Genomic DNA, 21,440 nt, shown 5'->3' on the forward strand with positions numbered 1-21,440 from the left:
TCTGGTGAAATTATCGCTGCTGGGGTCAAGAGTTCTACCCATTCGTGTCAAACAGGGCATCATTGACCACTCCAGCAGTCCAGTTTGTTGACACCCTCTCTGCATACCAATCAGTGAACTGTTGTTGGTTCAACTATTTAATTGCCTTTGATTTTCCTTAATGCCAGTCATCAGAACAAACAAACTGTTTATTGTTTTTATGGAAGTGCTCAACTCAGCGCTAATAAGCGGTGCTATTTGCTGTTTGATTGGATTTACTTAAGGATATGTATCATTCCACTGTAGATGGGGGGGGGGGGGGGGGGGGGGGGAGAGGAGGAGATGCATTGATCTTGAGTCACATTTTTGGCTGGGGGCCAGCAGTCGTATTGATTTGGAGATGCATTAATTTCAAAATTTACAGTATATAATTGATAACAAGATGTACATGCACACATGCAACCTGCCTCCCTTATGTCACATATACTATCACATAAAACATTACTTACCAGTTATATGTTACCTGGCAACATTGAATGCGATCACTTGCTGGGTGCTGCCATCTTGAATGGAGTCTGGCTCTCGTGAGATCTTGTAATATTTATGAAGTAACTTTTAACATTTAACACCTGCATCACTTCAGGGTCTCCTCCTACATGCCGACATGCCGTGATATAACTGGAATACTGTCCATAGAGTTCTTAACCCAACTCACTCACTCACTATTGATTTAGGTATGTTTTAGATCTGTAGCACCACCTTGATGTAAACTTGAAACTTAAATACAGGTCATGGCAACAAAACAGGGATCATTTTATGATACTTATTATGGAGTGTGTGAGTTGGGTTTAACATCATTTTTAACAGTGATGTTCCAAATGTGTCGTCTGAGTGTGGAAATAAAGCGACAAAACCCTTTCCATATCCAATTGAAATCTCTGCATAAAGCAGAGTCGATTGTACGATACGGACTATATCATGAACATGTGTTTATGAATCACTATCAAATAGTATAATGATACCAGGTGTTCGCGAAAAGGTGAGCGTATCCTGTCCCACCGGTGACACCCATCACAAACACATGCAAAGGCATGTCAATTGTTCACCTGAAAAAAACAAGGGAACATATGGCACAAGTCAAAATAGGGAATTGCATCGGACATAATTTTTGTCCCTGATATGTCAAATATAGAAAAGTCCTCAACATGTCTACCATAAACCTTTGGAAGGAAAGCCAAAGCTGATGTAGGTCTGAAACTGCCACTTTTGTGAAGCAAAGGGCACTGATATGATAAGCCAAAGTTTTTTGTTTGTTGGTTGGTTAATGCTGCACTCAGCAATATTCCAGCTATATGATGGTGGTCTGTAAATAATTGAGTCTGGACCAGACACCGAAGTGGTAAATGTCTGAGACCTGCATCACTTTGGGCTTTCCTCCCACATTAAGCTGACACGCCGTGATATAACTGTAATACTGTTAAAAGCGGCGTTAAACCCAACTCAGTCACTCACTCACTCGAGCTCAATAGGGTTGTAACATGTCACCAAAGACTTGGAGTGTCACTGGTGTTGCACTTTGGGGCTGTGCCTAGATGCAAAACAATACTTACACAGTTCATTGATGTGAAAATGATTTGTCAAAGATCCATAATTGTTCCCAAGCTATTGTTAGTTTGAATGAAAAATTTCACTAAACATAGTTTGGTTGTGTCGCCAGTTAAGCCCATTGATAATGGAAAAGTGTTTTTTAATGTGACAAATACAGAAGTTTCTCATATCACATTCTTACTATGGAGTCAATATTCAGTAAACCACGTTTATAACGAACACGCTTACAACGAACCGACAGATATAACAAACTTTCATGGTCCCGTCCATTTGCTGTATATATGTTGTACATATGCTTATAACAAACTACGGTTATTAAAATTAGTGGCCCCTTTGAATTCGCTATAACCGTAGTTTACTGTATAGTGTCAAAGTCTGTCAAAAGAGCTATCCCTAGGGACCAACCTTTGTACATTCTGAGGGTGGGTGCCTGGAATTTTATTGAGACAGGATATTTTCAGATAGCATTTCAAAACATACTTTGTGTACATATTGTATTGGGACCTAAAACACACTATTTTTTCAGAACATGTCCATTAAATGATTTTCTGAAGGGTGGGGGACTGGGGCCGATAAAATCAGAGAGCAAATTATTTGTTTCAGTATTTTCGGGTACAGATTAAATTTTACCTAAAATATCACAGCCCATGGCCCCCGATCCCGCCGAATTTATGGTCGCCCCTTAGCAGTGGGATGACGTGGGTTCCAAAATTCTGAGTTCAGGACTGCTTGAATCTGATGGGAGCTTATGTTCAAATTAATCCACTCCTTGATGATTGGTTGGTTCAAGTTTTCAGTCAAGGAAATAGTCATGAAACCTGAATTATTGTCCTATTCCATCAAATTATTTTGATTTGTGTTGAACAGTTAGCAAGTTAAATTCAACATCGTGATCACGTTATCTCAGCAATATTGGGACTGGAGAATAATGAAGTTTGAGCTTGAACTTTCATCGAGCTCCACCCGGCTCAGTGGCACTTCCAGGTTTCCAGTGGATGGGTTTGTGTGCTAAGTAAACCTGATATTGTAAAATGTCATTTGAAAATATATTATATTTCTTGTTACTTAAGTGAAGGAGTTTTTCTGATCTCGTTCATGATCAGCCGTCAACTTCTGTATCTGATCAGTCCTGTTGAGGTTGCACTGACCATACCTTTTACACATATTGATCCAGAACATAACTCACAGTCACGTTACCGGTAGCTGATGTCATAGCTACTTTGTCCATCGTCTATCGTGCGTTGTGTGTCTCCATCGTCTGCCATCTGACGTAAACATCTTATCTCAGAAACTTCACATACTTGCTCCCGCCAATGATGACACCCCAATATGTTCAAGAAGATGAAATCCAATTTTCAATATGGCCGCCGTGGCAGCCATATTAAAAAAACAAGTTATTCTTTTATAGCTCCATATAGCTGTATTCAAAATGAGTTGGTTTTGTTAATTCTTACTCTAATGATCCTGATAAAAAGCTGGTCTTTATTCACTGCCGTATTCAAGAAAAACAAAGAAGTTGTTGGATAGATGGCAAAGGCGTGATGCTAATTACAAAAAATGGTGATCATTACTAATCCTTCTTATATAAATATCCAGACAGTCAGATCATGTTTGAATTTTTATTATTTATGTAAGCTTTATTCTGTTTTATTTTTTCTGTCCCTTCAATGTAGCCATGAAACTTTTCTTCATAAATCGGTTTATGTACAAAACGCCATAGAATAATCCCATGTTGATATTTCGCATAATGCTTGCTAAAATCAAACTGAAAATATTACATGGACTTTCTTAGCCTGCTTTCCATTTGCCGGAGTTTCCTCACCGACACAGCTACTGAATCTTACCTGGAGTTGTGAAATTAAACCCCTACTTCCAGCATGCGAGTCCCCACCATTATTCCTGGAGTAAGAACTGGATGATTAAACTCATATTCAGTTGGCGTAATTGCAATATTGAAAATAGGATTTAGGAAGAGGAGAGCTCTCAGCCAAAGATAAAGGAAAGGAAACCGTGTTTCGCGAGTCACATGACACCAAGCTTATATTGATTTCCAATGTTGAAGAGTTCCTTTCCTTCAAAGTCTAAGATGTGTATTTACACTCTCTGTCGGCTGCCATAATGAATAGGCAAATTCTTCCGAAATATTTTTTACGTGCCACGTCTCTTCATGATGAACGCAACTGCCGATTTGAACCCATAATGTGGAGGAGACTGAGGCCGTATCAAGAAAACCCAGCCCATGCCGTATAAATCTTTGTTCAAAGAAGGCTGTAGTCTGTCCTGTCACATTGATGGTGATTTAGGGATGCAGATGAAGGCGTTTTGGAAGTCTGATGTTAGTTCATTTAGTACCATGTTATGATCTCGTTTCATTAGGGATTATCATGACTGCAAAATAACAGCTACAAGATTATGAAGAATTCTGAGTAAAATGACATCAGACGGTTGCTTTATATATCGATTTGTGGATGTCAAGTTGATAACTTGTTAAAAAATGTTAATGTAAAAATTATCGAAATTGAAGTTGTTTGAGACTTCCAATCCGTTATTATCAATTTTTGTTGTTGTTTTTTTGTGTTTTGAAGGGTGTGAAATATTATGGTCTTTAATAACTTGATCTTTAATATGATTGAGAAATCATTTTAATCATTTTGTTCCTTTTGATGTGGTGGATGAAAAATCTGTCTGTCATTGAAATCTATTTTTCTGGTGATTGTCCACCTGTTTTGCTCCTTTGTCATTCAGCATTAATAATGATAGTTCTGATAGGAGAATTGTAACTTTGATGTGATGACCTTCCAAACTGGAATTTATTGATAATTTCTTAAACAAAAAAATTCACGTTTACATTACATGAATAGTGTTTGTTTGTTGTTTAACGCCGCTCTCAGCAATATTCCAGCTATATGATGGTGGTCTGTAAGTATTCGAGTCTGGACCAGACAATCCAGTGATTGACATCATATGCATCGATCCACACAATTGGGATAGATGACATGCATCAACCAAGTCAGCGAGCCTGACCACCCGATCCCGTTAGTCGCCATTTACGACAAGCATAGTTGCCTTTTACGGCAAGCATGGGTTGCTGAAGACCTATTCTACCCCGGATCTTCATGGGCCACATGAATAGTGAAAAATGTACTCTTCAAGTTTCAGTCTTGAACATGACCATGCATTTGACGTGTACACAAAAGAAATTGCCCCAACACAATATGGCTTATTCATTCAATTTTTATTGTGTCATGTGTCATTTACAGTGCACACCACTATTATGGTGTCATGTCTTCAGGCAAGGATGCCGAAACATTGGAATGCTGTAGACATGTCACAGTACATGATACAGTAGTGTCCCAAATGACCCGTGAAGATCCGAGGTAGAATAGGTCTTCAGCAAACTATTCTTGCCGTTAGAGGTGACTAACAGGATTGGGTAGTCTGAGTGAGGCTCGCTGACCTGGTTGATGCATGTCATCGTATCCCAACTGTGTAGATCGATGCTTATGATGTCAATCACTGGATTGTCTGGTCCAGACTCGATTATTTACAGACCACCGTCCTATAGCAGAAGTGTGGCGTTAAACAACGAACAAACAAACAATCAAGTGTCCCAAGTATAGAGCTGTGTTGATGTAACTAAATTTCGCAGTACACTCTTTTAGTTGTTGTTCGTCAGGTTTTCTGTCTAAAATGTATTGGCACACTTATAATATTCTGGAATATTCAGGATATTTCAAAGCATTTATTTGGTTATTTGAAATTGCCTTCTTTAATCTGGTTTGTGAAGGAAGTGCTTTCAAATAAATATTATGTAGCCATCAACAAAATCATATTCTAATCCAACTGCAGGATTCTAAATGTGGGATTCTTGGATGATAGAACATACTTTTGCCAAGCAGAGATTGAGAACCCTTCCAAGAGAGTGTTGTTATCACTAATGTTCTTTATCAGGATTGCCATTGTTATTAGCATAGTGTGCTCTTACCTTTATCAATTCCTGATGGTTAGTTGAGAGAAAATCGGAGTAAACCGGGGTGGAAAATCTCTGATCAGGTATTGATGAAGTAAAGATTGTGTGCCTCATTAGTAGCGTTGTTGAGCAGTGTTGGACACTGTGAGGTGAAGTATTGGTTCTTGGCCACAGGTGTTCGTTTCTCAGGTGTGAATGTTACCTATCAATATCTTGTTGTTTGTTGGTTCAGATGCCCTTACAGCCTGTGTTAATAAGTTCAACCAAATCAAGGTAAAGATTTCATCTCAGTTGTCTAGCCCTGAGACTATGTTGGGGAAATCTGAATAAACAGACTGCACTAAACATATTATCAAATTCGAATGGTGGGTTGGAGAAGAGTTTGCTTTATGGCATCTTCAAGTTGAATTGATTGTTTAATGACATGAAATTATATTATTACATTAATAATGCAGATCCAGACCACACTGTGTCATGTAATCTCACGAAGCACCAAGTTCAGCTCTTCTATCTGTCTGATGGCTTTTGCAATTTATTTTACAATTACACGTATTTCGAAATTGCTGGATCCATCCATATGATTTGTCCATTGATAATCCAATCAGTGTGTTTCGAATGTGTTGCAGTTCGACCAATTTATTTTATTGCACCTCAGGCATTCTTTTACATGAAATTGAACCTAGATGACTTAATTGCAACTTCTATCTCTCATGGGCCTTGGATTCTGTGTGGTGTCAGTTTAAATGATGGAGTGTATTTTGTTTTCACTGAGGTCAACAATACTAAGAACACACTCTGGCCGTATTTTCGTTTCGACTCTTCCTTCTCTGATTGGGGCTCAAGGGGGTTCAACAACAGGTCCCTCAGTCATGACAAGACTGCTGGTTCATTTCCAGATCTTTAAAGGTGACTTTGCTTGTCGTAAAAGACAACTAATGGGATCGGGTGGCCAGGCTCGCTGACTTGGTTGATGCATGTCATCGATCCCAATTGCGTGGATTGATGCTCATGATATCAATCACTGGATTGTGTGGGTCCAGACTTGATTATTTACAGACTGACGTCATATAGCTGGAATATTGCTGAGTGCAGCGTTAAACTACAAGCAATCATTTCCAGATCCACTCGGGGCGGTCGGGCAGCCCAGTGGTTAAAGCGTTCGCTCGTCACGCCGAAGACCCGGGTTCGAATCCCGACATGGGTACAATGTGTGAAGCCCATTTCTAAAAGCGGCGTAAAACCATACTCACTCACTCACTCAATCCAGATCAACTCTGATTAAGATCCCTTGTCTTATACCACCTTACGTGTGCTTAAAGGATCCACAAACAGTTTGTTTGTTGTTTAAAGCCACAGTTAGAAATATGTAATTAAATCTGGACCTGACAAACCAGGTGAGGGACATAATGAGCAACGCCCCAGTTGGTTCATGATGACACACAATCAACCAATTCTCCAAACTGACCACCCGATTCATATGTTAAGCAAAAGTTGTTGGGGGGGCTAGTGTTCCAACCAGTAATCCAATGTCTACCACCAATGTCACTTTGGCCACTGCGAGACACCCGTGAAGGTCTTCAGCAACCCATGCTTGCTGTAAAAGGCGACTATGTTTGTCGTAAGAGGCAACTAACGGGATCGGGTGGTCAGGCTCGCTGACTTCGTCGATACATGTCGTATCTCAATTGCATGGATCGATGCTCATGATGTCAATCACTGGATTGTCTGGTCCAGACTTGATTATTTACAGACCACCATCATATAGCTGGAATATTGCTGAGAGCGGCGTTAAACAACAAACAAACAAACAATCATATCGCAATTTTGTATGCCAATGCATGACATGGCCTCACGAATATCTAGATCATATGGAAGTTTTTTCCTATTCCGCTTAACATGTGTAACGTTGCCTGGAACATATATAGTTGTAGCTTTTCCAACCATGAGATCCACCAACTCTATCACAAATGTATTGTAAATTACCATGTCAAACGTCCATTAGGTGGCAAAACGACACCATTTCATCTTGAGAACAGCTCCATTTTTCTTTGATGGGTTTAACATGTGTATTGCTGATTGCCTACTCTCATGCTCCTCAATGTGGGGTGTCAGCTTTCTCGTTTGTAATTAGCTTTCATCAAGACTTAAAAACAATGTGTTTTGTTTCTAGTTTCTGTGCGTGTTGGTCAGGTTTTTCTTCCTGTGTTGTTTAGTTTCAATGGCATGGCAATGTTGACTAAATTTGCATTCTCTTCAATACTAATGAAGTTCAATGAGAAGGAAGAATTGTCACCATGGTGATATTGTTAAAACAATAACTTTGTATAGGTTAGAAAATTCCTTGAATTTAGTGGCTAAAAACAGGTGAATACCATTATAATCACAGTCAATTCTATATGAGATTTTATCATTAATGGCAACAATATTGTCATCATAATATTTTGCTGTGAAGCTTAAAAATACATGACGACACCTTAAGTCCTTGAAGGCTGACCATGGTATCCAAGGATACTCTTCTAGGTCTTCTTACTATTGTTTAACAGTGTGTTGTTGATTTAGACCATCATTAGGTGCCGTTTCCATAGCGCCAGTGGTAAACCCAGACCAAAGATCTGATTATCAAGAAACTCTTTTTTTACGTATGATTTCTCTCTTGTGATGTTCATGACTTGAAACTTGCTTTGTTTGTCGCAGGTGAAATTCAGTTGCTAGGCAACCTTTTAAATGGTTTTCTTTCTTAAATAGGGAACCACTTTTCTGTGTCGTGTCTATTGCGTCTTGTGAAAGTTGCCAGTGTAATGTGCTTGAGGATTTACAGTTACACAGGGGCATTAAATATCACTTCAAATGGAAATGTGCCATAAATACGTCACACGCAATCATTGTTTACACCGGTTTAGAATCTATGATCCTTTAAATAACACAATACACAAGATCATATTAATTTATGAGAGCATTTCTTTTCCAAAATGTCATTTTAAAAAAACATTATGACATAACTCATGATTACTGAGTCTTCTGTGCTCAAGCTTCAGCAATTATCATACATCGTTAGCTTATATTTCAGCATTGTTAGTGCCAGCGGTAATTTAAATATTTTGAAAAGTATAGCCTTATAACTGGCCTTGTATTTCAAAATGAAACATGTATGAACATGTGATAAATGTTTGATTTTCAAACAGGCCAGATTTATGCTTGCAAAGGGTGTATATCGACATGGAAGAACATGATATTGTAATATGTATTACAAAGAAAGTGATTTTTGAAATGTGCCAATGAATACTGATATAAGGACTGAAAAAATGCATTAGTAGATTTTCTTCCCTGCCTGCCTCACAACCAAACATCCTCTTATTACCCCTGCGTTCTTACAGGTGAGTGAGTGAGTGAGTATGGTTTAGCCGCGTTTAGCAATATTCCAGCAATATCACGGTGGGGAACACCAGAAATGGGCTTCACACATTGTTCCCATGTCGGGAATCAAACCCATCTTTGTTCAGTTGATTAAGAATGCATTATAGACATTGTCAGATCATTGCTTCATGTGAATCACCTGATATCACCTGTTAATGTGCACAGATGTCTCACACACATGGAGGCACACGGCTCACATTTATTTTAAGCTTTCTGTCGAAAATAATGAATTTATTGTCACCTGAACATGGCTGTGATCTGGCACGAATAATAATAATAATAATAATAATAATAATAATAATAATAATAATAATTCATTTATTATGTGCCTAATTCCTCTCAAGTGAATGCTTATGGTGCTACATTAATATTACCCCGGATCATTGTGCAATCGACTTCATTCTCAGCCCCTGGGGAGTAGATGGGCTGTGAGGAGGTAGAAGGTTAACAGTCACATTGCCATCCCACCAAAGTGGGCCTCCATCCCACTAACTTCTCCTCCATTATTCAAATCTAAAATAGTCTGCAATGCAGCATTAAACACAATTCACTCACTCACTCACTCACTCAGACCAACTCACAATTCTTTGGCTGTAAATATCAGATTAAGAATTGGTCTTCATCAACCCATGTTTGTTGTAAGAGGTGACTTGGTGTAGATCGTTGCTGATGATTTCAGTCACTGGATTGTCTGATCCAGACTCGATTAATCATTAACAGACCACTGTCGTATAGCTGGAATATTACTGAGTGCAGTATTAAACAACAAACAAACAAACAAACAGTTCTTTGGCCTTCACCTATTCTGTTCCAGGGATCATCTGTCGTTACCATGACAATAACTTTTTGTAAACTGTTTTGTCTGGAAGAGATCTGAAGCAATATACTGTGATCCCTTGCTGCAATGCTACCTTCAGGGTCCAAATAATTGATGAGCATTATAGTCAGTTTAACCGAGGTGGAGCCGTAGGGGGTAGATGACCAACACAACATGTACAGAACATGCCCTGCCTACCTAACAGGATCTCTGCAGCACTATTCAGAGTGAGAAAAAGAGAAAAAAGATTAGAATAGAAGTTGTTTATGATTCATTGTGTAAAAAAAGATTTATTGAGTGTTATGCGCAGTGAAAAAAACAGGTCGTATCCCTTCAGTGAATTCAGGTTAACGTTTAGGTATAACAAACTTGGTGTAAATATGGTATTGATATAAAACATCACTAGACACCATGATTTACCAATTAAATTGTATTTCCTGCTCTCCAAGGCATTTTTGTACATGCAGAGATTAAGATTACCATGTGTATTTTCTTGTAAACTAAGCCGGAAATAGCCAATGATATCACTTCAAAAAATTTTGATGCAATGATTGGAAGAAATTGTATCTGAAATTATTATTTTATTAGAATAATATGTTCCAATATCTATTATTTAGTTGCAGCTATTACTATACATAAGATTATAATAACCATTTGCGTAGCACTTTGGTACAGCTGATTGCTATTGCAGGATATTTTTGGCATGGATCAATTTGACCAATCACCGTAGGGAGATCCCGCGCTACATGTATTTCGATTGCGAAAACGTTATGTTGACATTGAGTAGTCAAATTGTTGCAAATAGGACTTTTAACAAGTCAAAACATGGCATTTATGATATATGTATCCCTGTCAAGTAAAGTTTGTTTCAAGGCGTGAAAAGCGGTAATCTGAATGTGGTTGCTGTAAATAGGCCCTTGATAGTGAGTTGTGCGATTTACCAACCCATTTAGCCGAAATAAATGTAAACAATATTGAATGAAAGATTGAAAAAAATTAATAAAATATATTAAGAAGATAAGTCCAGATATACAATGAACACATTTTTATAACCAGATAGTGTAATAATGGGATTACCATACTTTCAACTCTGAATTTTTCACCAAAATAATATTCTAATAAGAGCCCCCTATTTCTAATTTTGAGAGCGCCCTGGGTGCTCATTACGTCGAATACGGTATATTGTGTACTTCAGTTCAGATTGTAGACTGGTATTTCAGGTGTACCCAGTCCACTATTACCCAACCCTACTTTACCTGGGTACTCGTTGTAGGCCTCGATTTGGGTACAAAATGTCCGATTCTGAATTGTTTTACGAAAGCCTCGGCAAAAACTACTTAGATACACGCATTTATAAAACAATCTGATCATGCATACACTGAAGTTGACAGAAGCTTTATCTTTACTCAAACATATAAACGTACAGTCAGAAAGAAATACAACATTTAGCGAATTGTACTTTAACCATGGAGGTTGATTGTTTTTGTCATTAAACAATGCTAGGGCTGGGACGGGTAACTCGGGTACTCGGGTACTCAGGTCGGGTCGGTCCTGAGTAGGACCCGGGTACCCTCCGGACTACCTGGACCTGTGGTTAGTCACGTGACATATTGTTAAATGACAAAAAAAGAGCTCAGTGGTTACACTACAAGTCGCTTATATTCGCATTTCTTTCTGATGATGCACACATTCCTTTTGACTTGTATATGTTTGGGTAAAGGTAAAGCTTCAGTCAACTTCAGTGTATGCATGATTTGATCGTTTCATAAGAGACCATATATCTGTTATATGGTCTGTGGTTTCATACTTGTATCTGAACAGTTTTTGCCAGGGCTACAGTTTAACTATTCCCAATTAGACATTGCGTTCCCAACTCTTGAGACCTACAGTGGGTACCCGGATAGGGTCGGGTAATAGGGGGTTGGGTACCCTGGTAGTAAATTTTGACTCGTCCCAGCTCTAAACAATACATCATGTGACTAACCATGGGTCCGGGTAGTCCTGTGGGTACCCGGGTTCTACCCAGGACCCACCGGTCCTCAGTACCTGAGTTACCCGTTCCACCCCTAATACATACATATTTGAATCAGTCATTTTCCTCATGGAACAAACAGGAAAGTGTTGTGGATCCTTAAATTGGTTATGCGGACATCATCGCCTGTAGTAAGTCCAGATCATCTGTAGAGACAATTTTCCAGGAAATTATTCCGATCCAACAATTTGATTTCCTTCCTTTGGAACATTGCCCTCTGTCAAGAATGTGACGCTACAATTACTAAGATTGCATGTGCTGTTATGATTTGGGAGTAGCATCAGTTTACAGTGCAAGTCATTGTAGTCTTTGGGGGTGTGATTTCCTGAGGATTAATGTATATTGAAGTTTTACCACTCGATATAAGGAGTGTTCACGTTCAAGACCCCATATGCCGCTTCTGACACATGTAATACATTTGTTGTTATGGGTTCACAAGTTACACGGACTAACCTTCTGGGGATTCAGGATTAGACTTTGTCCCCAGCAATTTGGGCTGGTCGTTACTAGGAGGCGACTAAATGGATCGTGTGATATAGCTCGGTGACTTGGTTGATTGCGTGTCATCGTACCCCAACAGCGTGGATTGTTCTTCATTATATCAATCACTGGTTTGTGAGGTCCAGACTCTGATATTTTCAGGTTGCCATCATTTTGCTGGAATATTGCTGAGTGTGGTATTAAACAACTAACGGATGAAACAAATAGAAAGACTTATGTTCAGTGAAATAAGTTTGAAATACATCTACATTGTGCCCGCCATCTTACTCTCAATACAGTAACTCAATGTCCAAACAGGGTCAGTTGTGATGTGGCAAGCAGGTCATATCAAACAGAGGGATGTCATCATGTCCACAGACCGGCCATCTGACCAATCAGACAGCCAGATTTTGTTACGAGTAGCGTTAATTCCCTGTTCAGGAGAGTTTCAAGCATCACATGTGTTTTCTTGTCTAGTTTTGTTCATGTGACCTAACTTTGTTTGTTGCTTGGTCTAAGAGTTGTCTGATTTGTTAAAAAATGGCAATCAAATCCAAAAACAAAAATAGTTGTTTTTTATGCTTCCTCTTGTCTTTGTCTGCGTCACAGTAAAAGGTATGAAAGATGGTACTTCCTTCTGGCGCTCAGCATTAAGGGGATAAAACAATGACTGTCCAGCTCGGAGTCAGTATTATGTGCCAGAGCGTTGTATCCATGTTAAACTGGGGAATAGTATCTCAGTTGGCCAGAGCTATAAAACCTGCACAAGTCCACACTAGAACAAGCAGCATACACATCGCTATATAAGTGAACTAATCTCGAACGCTAAACCCCATTTGACCTCACCTGAATGTTTCTTGTCCTGTCAATAAGCCGCAGCAGTTGATGTGTTCACTGAGACACTGACAGTTAAGATATTCTATATCCATTTACAGGATTAATCTATGACGCAAGTAATTGAAAAAAAGTTACTGGATGAAGAGATACGAACTTCCATTGATTAAAAAATTGTTTTCCACTGAAATTTGAATTATGATCTTCTACCTGATCAATATGGACCACTACTGCTGACATCTTCTGTACGAGAGGGTGTATTAAAAAGTATAGCCCAAAGTGATTCAGGTCTCAGATGTTTACAATTTTGATGAACCCCACGAGCATGGTATGGTGCTAATAAACCTAGAAACACAATCGGGGCAAACCGGGTATTCGAACCAATAACCATAGGTTTCTGGCGTGCCCAAGGGATTCAACTATGCATATGCAACTATGTTATATTTGGGATAACACTTTCTTAGTAAAGTACAGATTATCTTACCTTTGGGGGTTATCCCAAATTTGACATTTGTTACATTTGACCACTTTCTAGATGGCAGTGTGTGTTCATAGCTTTCGGCCATGGGAGCCGTGCCAATTTACATTTGTCAGAGGGGTACACAAAGTATGTGATCTAGACAAGCAGTTGTCGGACCTTCATTTTTGTGGAAGCCTCGGTGGCTGAGTTGGTTAGATAGCTAACTTTGTGTGCTGGCGATTAGGTGCCTTACTCTGGCAGTGTGGGTTCAAATCCTGGACAGGACTCAACCCCCTAAAAAGTAAGAGAATCTGTACTTTACTAAGAAAGTGTTATCCCAAATATAACATTTGTTACATTTGACCACTTTCTAGATGGCATTGTGTGTTCACACTGTGGTATTACTTAATTATTGTTCAAACTACATTGCCTTAAAACACAATTCACTCTCTTATATTCAAACAACAGTGTAGAAGGGGTGTATGATTGCCTCGTAACTATTATCAATTTTTATTTAGTTTCATTGACTTTTGTATCTGATAAGTTTGTTGTCTCTGAAAACAAATTTTAGAAATTTGTATGGTTTTAATAAGGGCCTACCTTTATGAGTTTTCTAAACTCCAAGGGTGCTTCTCATGGTGAATACAATATGTATATAATTAACAACAAAGTGAACAGGTTTTCTTTTTCTCCCCAGGAAATCGTGCACTCGGATGGAAAGGCCAAGGTCATGACATTCAGGATCCCATCCTTTGGGCAACCATCCGTCTATCATGAGGTGAGAGTCCATTTAGGATTATTCTTAAGATCACTGAGAATGTTTGATTATTCACTGGGGATGATTTTATGATTGGGGATAGAAGGGATGCTGTATCCTAGCGGTAGTCCTTGGTGGTGGGTAGCTCAGGGATTTTTTTCCAAGGACACAATGGCCTAGTTCTGCTTGCTCACTTGGGTACTACTAAAAGAGGAGGACATGAGGGGCCCATTTGTCAGTGCAGCAAGTATCCTATGATTACATTTCTTGGTTTGTCAGCACCTTACCCGTGCTCACTGGTTTCACCAATGTGTAAACATCAATTACCTTGGTTATAGCTGTTCCTTCATCAAATTGAGGTTGTGATGGACCTGGAATACTGTTCAAAGCAGGGTTAAGCATATCTGAGACCATATCCTTGGTCTGCTCTTGACGTTTTGCTACAAAATTTGAAAAACAATATTTGCTCACTCCCTCACTCCTTGACTTGTTTTAGAAAAAATATAAAAAGAACTTTATAAAACTCGCTCGTTTTGTCCAGGGTATTGTACAGGCAGACAGTCATCTGAGACTTGCCAACTAATATGAAAGGGAAAAAAAATCACCATTTGGTAAGAATAATTTTGAGATAGATTATATTGAAAGCCATGTGGTTGGGTCCGATGGAATTCTGTGAGGAATCAGATCCTGTTTGATGAAGCAGCTCTGCCGGGTGCCTTCAGTGACAGAGATTGGCTTCATGCGGGATCAAACGCTAACTTAAAAAAGAAAAGTCTTTGGAGATGTGTTTTTGTGAAGCAGACTCAAGGACTGAGGAATCATTTAGATGCTTGTGAATTGATAGAAAAGCAGTTGAAAATAGACATGGTTTGGGTTGTATAGTGTCATCTTGAAAAACTCAGAGCGTTGAGAAATGTCTTGATTGTGATGTTTTAGATAGATATATGTGTGTAGCCACCAGGTAATGTGTGAATTGTTCTGGCAAATATGTAAAAATATGTTACAGTCTTTGACTCTAGCTACAAGTCTGAAGCCTGAGTCTAGTAAAAATCTGTTTGGTCCAGTAAACTTTGCTAATAATGGTGCCTATTATAACACTAATCTATAGAAAATAATGAGAGCCGTGCTGGCTAGTAGACATTCACTCACTCACTCACTCACTCACTCACTCACTCACTCACTCACTCACTCACTCACTCACTCACTCACTCACTCACTCACTCACTCACTCACTCGTATTTAAATGTAAATGACATGCGCACTGGTTACAACTATAAGTTAGCAATGATGTTGCTCGCAGTGGTGGACAGGTATAAAAATTTGAAACGAAAACAGGCGAACTAACTTTGATCAGCTTGGATCATTATTGACAAATAGTGATACACCGGTATACTGGAATATTGCAATATGTCCGTCAGCAATACATGTATCACAAGTGGATTAATCCTTGCCACCAGTCATGAATGTTTTAGGCCCTACGATCGCAATACAGCTCTAAATATTATGATATATTGCAATATGATTTATGTGCCTATGTGCCAACCATACTGAAAAATAAGTAAAAGTTACTCCAGTTTAACCAGATATCACTGATTGGGCATAAATGGTTGCAGTTAGCACCTCTGATATGTTCAATTTACTTTTTGCTCAAGATCAGCAAAAAGCCATCAGGAAAAATATCACAAATACAACCGATCCAATCTTCTAGACAATACATATAAGATTCTTAGGTTGTCTGGATCAATGAAAGTATAACAGCAAGTTGTGATCCCCTTGTCTTGTACTGTTTGTATGTGTTGCTTTTTCCTATGTCAAATCCCAGTCAAATGTCACAAATCACATTAGAGCCCGATGATTTCATTTGTGGTAGACTCAAGAAATAGCTCTGCTGGCATTACCTGTCAAATCAAAGGTTTCCTCGGCAGTCCCGGAGCTGATGGTGATGGGATATTCCACCCAAGTTCCCTCTCTTTGCTGCCATCAAAGAAAAGACCATTTTTGCTAAGATCGCTTTGGAAGCTGATGACAGAGTGTCAGCCTCAATTACTGCTGATTGTAGAACTTTGATGAGGAATTTTTGCCTTTAATGTTCACACTGCTGTGATTTTTTGCAACTATTGCTATGGTTTGTACAAGATTCTCTTTTTGCGTGATAAACCTGATGTCTTTAGATAAGCTGATGTTGGCCAAAGAATGAGGTACATCTTGATAAGATCTATTGCCAATTCATTATATACATACCATATTTTCTTGAGTATAGTGCGCACCCATGTATAATGCGCACCCCCCTCTAGCGGGTTTAATATTTTGGAAAAAAAGAAATTTGAATATTATGCGCAGAAAAAAATTACACCGTACCCTTTCAGTGAAGTCCGGCAAACGAATGGGTGATGAGAAACTTCGTCAGTACAAATTCGAAATTTGAGATAAAAAATCACCAGACATGTTTATTTACCGATTCAATAGTATTTATTGTTCTGCTAGGCATTGTTTTATATCTAGGGATTAAGATTACCTTGTGTATTTTCTCGTAAACTAAGCCGGAAACGGCAATCAGCTGTACACACGTTTTCTTGGAATCGACTGGTGATTCGGTCAAGACACACCCGATGATATAACTTTATAGGATTTTTACTGCAAGGATCGGCAACAATTGTATCTGAAACTATTTTTTTTTATCAGGAATAATATATTCCATTATTTTCTTAATTATATGCAGCCTTTACTAAACATATTGAAAAAAATAATAACCCTAAGCGAAGCAGCTGATCGCTATTCCCGGGTATTATTTTTTACATGGAACCAGTCTGACCAGTCACCGTCAAGGCTCACGCGCACGTGATCGCGTGATCGCGTGATCGCGAGAATTTCATGTTGACATAGAACCGTCAAACAAAAACAAATATGACTTTAACGAGTCAGAGTATGTCATTTATGATATATGTATCCATTCTCTGTCAACTAAAGTTCGTTTCAAGGCATCAATAGCGGTATTCTGACCGTGGTTGCTGTTAATAACGGTGAGTTGTGCGATCTTCCGATCGCTTCACACACGATTTCGCCGAAATTAATAAAAACAATATTATAAGGAATTTTGAATAAAATTAATGAAATAAGTTACAAACATAAGTCCAGATATACAAAGAACACTTTTTATAGCCAGACAGTGTAATTACATGATTATTTTGCGTACTTCAGTATGGATTTGTTGACATGGTATTTCCGGTGTTTCGTGCTCACGGTAATGTCTTTCCATGTGGGGAAAAAACATCCAAACTCATAATTCGTGTATAATGCGCACCCCCTTCTACACAGCTGTGTTTTTTCGAAAAAAAGTGCTCACTATACTCAAGAAAATACGGTAAATGTGGAGGGATTCTCTTTTTTGAGGAGGTTTACTTGCCTAAGGGCGATGAGGTAGCCTAGTGGTTAAAGTGTTTGCTTGTGACAAGCTGATGGCCTGGGTTTGATTCACACATGGGTACCATGAAGCCTATTTCTGGTAACCTCTGCTGTGATATTGCTAGAATATTGCTGTACCGGCATACAACCTGACACTTGGCAGCTTGCCTGCCCACAGCCATTTATCCGATCACTCACTCACTCACTCACTCACTCACTCACTCACTCACTCACTCACTCACTCACTCACTCACTCACTCACTTGTTGGCCACGTGGGTGGTATGTTCACTCATCATGAGAATATGTAGTACTGGAACCTAGGGACACCTTATTTTCCAATCATTCAGTTATGACACAACCACCAACTTTCATATGCTAATTTCGAACACAGATACAAGATATGGAATCCATGTTTTAGTCATGAAACTGGTAACTGCAAATGAATACTCAACCGATTCACTCAACTGATTGAATTGAAGTATGAAATATGCCTCCATAGGCATTATTAATTTACAAATGCATATCGACAACGTCGTTCCCGACGAACCACTTGACAGTGATGAGATGAAAGCATGTGACCAGACTTCCATTATCTGCTACAACATGGCAGGTCAGGAAGACATGACGTATCTCATACTCAATACTTTTAATAGGAGTAGGTTTGAGTTATTTTAAGATTCCTGTCTTTTATTTAGCACTGACATTTGATCTCCCGTAGTCACTGATGATGTAGGAGTGGCTGGTTTAATGGGAGACTGAATCCTAGCACTGACATAAGAATGGTTGCAAAGTATTAGAAAATTCATCTCATCACATTTAGAATCAACACATCAATTTGATAAAGATTTACAACATGGTAGTTATTGGTATTTGCTGCTAGTGCACATGGGTTCTTGTAGATAAAAGAGAATCAACAAGGGACTGTGATCCACATATGTTGTCTACTTTCAGTCTTGGTCAAGACATTGTAGCCAGAGCTGTGTGAAACTGAGACATTGTAGCCAGAGCTGTGTGAAACTGAGACATTGTAGCCAGAGCTGTGTGAAACTGAGACATTGTAGCCAGAGCTGTGTGAAACTGAGACATTGTAGCCAGAGCTGTGTGAAACTGAGACATTGTAGCCAGAGCTGTGTGAAACTGAGACATTGTAGTCAGAGAGCTGTGTGAAACTGAGACATTGTAGCCAGAGCTGTGTGAAACTGAGACATTGTAGTCAGAGAGCTGTGTGAAACTGAGACTCTGTAAAGTAGAGCAGTGTGTGAAACTGAGACATTGTAGCCAGAGAGCTGTGTGAAACTGAGACTCTGTAAAGTAGAGCAGTGTGTGAAACTGAGACATTGTAGCCAGAGAGCTGTGTGAAACTGAGACATTGTAGTCAGAGAGCTGTGTGAAACTGAGACTCTGTAAAGTAGAGCAGTGTGTGAAACTGAGACATTGTAGCCAGAGAGCTGTGTGAAACTGAGACATTGTAGTCAGAGAGCTGTGTGAAACTGAGACTCTGTAAAGTAGAGCAGTGTGTGAAACTGAGACATTGTAGCCAGAGAGCTGTGTGAAACTGAGACTCTGTAAAGTAGAGCAGTGTGTGAAACTGAGACATTGTAGCCAGAGAGCTGTGTGAAACTGAGACATTGTAGTCAGAGAGCTGTGTGAAACTGAGACTCTGTAAAGTAGAGCAGTGTGTGAAACTGAGACATTGTAGCCAGAGAGCTGTGTGAAACTGAGACTCTGTAAAGTAGAGCAGTGTGTGAAACTGAGACATTGTAGCCAGAGAGCTGTGTGAAACTGAGACTCTGTAAAGTAGAGCAGTGTGTGAAACTGAGACTGTAAAGTAGAGCTGTGTTTGAAACTGAGACTGTAAAGAAGTGCAGTGTGTTAAACTGACTTCACCTTGGTATGATAATGGACTTGTATAACCTCGTGGTATGATTGAAAACATCAGGATATTTTTGTATGGCAATGTATAGTTTTATATCAGGAATAAATGTGCAAAATATTTCTTCAATTTGCCCTTGTTTAATGAAGCACCGACCCCCTTTACACTGCCTTATGCTAAAACAATTCAGCAGGCTAAAGATTAAAGCTGGCTGCGTAAAACCACATAGACTCCCTCAATCACTCATTAGCCTGTTAACATTAACTGTTAGATTGCATTCCTTCTCTCCCACCCCCCCCCACCCCCCCCAAAGGAAAAAAAATAAATTGAAAAAGAAATTGATTATTAGTCAAACTTTTTTGAACAACTTGAATCAAATTTGCCAATACTTGTCCCTCTTCAAAACCTCCGTTCAGTTTTTCATCTCATCCGTCTGAAACTGGGGGAAAAAATGAGTTCTCAAGAGCCCCAGATAGTTAGACCCTGGTGAAGTGCTGAAGTGGTAAGGACGTGACATTAGTGTTAAAGTGAACCAGACCCGAGGGATCCAGGCTGAGGCGGTGCCCACGACCTCATGGCGCTCACTGTGAGAGGCCACTGAAATTGGGATCAGGAGGTCTCAATGGCTGATGATTATTGTTCATACAAACCATTAAGGCAGTCTTCTAGACATCGTGTACTTTTTCGTGTATTTTCTGCTGTGAATGTCAAAAGTATAGGTCACTACAACTTGTTCACTGGTGGACTGGTGGTTGCCTTGGAGAAATGCAATTTCAGTTTCTATTGAATCGAGTTCAGAAACAGTTGTTTTGCATCAACATATATTCCAAGTGGCAGTTTTTCTGATATTTACAGCCTCCTCTGTGGTCTGGTGGAGAGAGCAGAAGATCATTGGTTTAGTCCTTGCTTGTGTCATATCCATGTTAAACTGCGGCATGGTATCTCAGTGGGTTAGCACTATAAAACTGGCGTAAGTCCGGACTAATACAAATCAACCACACATGCATGCACACAAACACACAAACACACACGCACACACACCCAAAGACACACACCAGGTATTTTAACATTGAATTTTAAAAATGCATCCAATGCAATAATGTTAAACTAAGCATTAAATTCTCTTCATATGCATTGGCGCTGTTATAATTATAACTATAACATAAACTGGGAAATTCCAATTTGCTATATCGCTATATAAGTGCACTAACCCTGAACGTGACGCTAAACCCAAATTAACCTCATCTCTGATATCTGCGAAATATGGTGTTTTGTTTGTTTGTTTGTTTGTTTGTTGTTTACCACCGCACACAGCAATATTCCAGCTTTATGAGGGCGTTCTGTGAATAATAAAATCTGGACCAGACAATCCATTGATTGACATCATGAGCATCGATATGCACAATTGGTAAAAGGTGACATACACCAACCAAGTCAGCGAGCCTGACAACCAGATTCCGTTAGTTGTCTCTTAGGACAATCATGGGTGGCTGAAGATCATTTCTAACCCGAAATCATGAAATATGGTGAGAAATGGTAACTAGCACGTGGAATAACTGAGACTGGGTTATAGAAAGAAGCATCAGCGGAGAGTGAAACTACATATGTTGTCTTGAGGTGCCAGGGACCAATTTCGCTACATTCAAGATACACCTGTGATAAAACTGTGTTAAAAGTGCAGGTAACTTTTTAATACAGCTTCAATGTATCCAAGACAGTAACACAGTTACCTGCTATGATATAACTGTTATATTGCCTATATTGAAGCTCATACTATAAAACACAGCTTCAATGTATCCAGGTCAGTAACACA

General features: G+C 39.1%; 1 protein-coding gene across 1 annotated transcript in view; it reads left to right on the forward strand.

Annotated features, from left to right (window-relative positions):
* The window catches only part of LOC124110986 (protein FAM126B-like), a 256,707-nt gene that overhangs the window by 171,518 nt on the left and 63,749 nt on the right, over window positions 1–21,440 (forward strand). Inside the window, exon 6 of the mRNA XM_046470512.2 lies at window positions 14,292–14,372. Within this exon, the coding sequence (XP_046326468.2) occupies window positions 14,292–14,372 (81 nt within the window). The remainder of the gene's footprint in view (window positions 1–14,291; window positions 14,373–21,440) is intronic.

The sequence above is a fragment of the Haliotis rufescens genome, unplaced genomic scaffold (genome assembly GCF_023055435.1).
Source record: "Haliotis rufescens isolate VD_foot unplaced genomic scaffold, xgHalRufe1.0.p SCAF_4, whole genome shotgun sequence".
Lineage (NCBI taxonomy): Eukaryota > Metazoa > Mollusca > Gastropoda > Lepetellida > Haliotidae > Haliotis > Haliotis rufescens.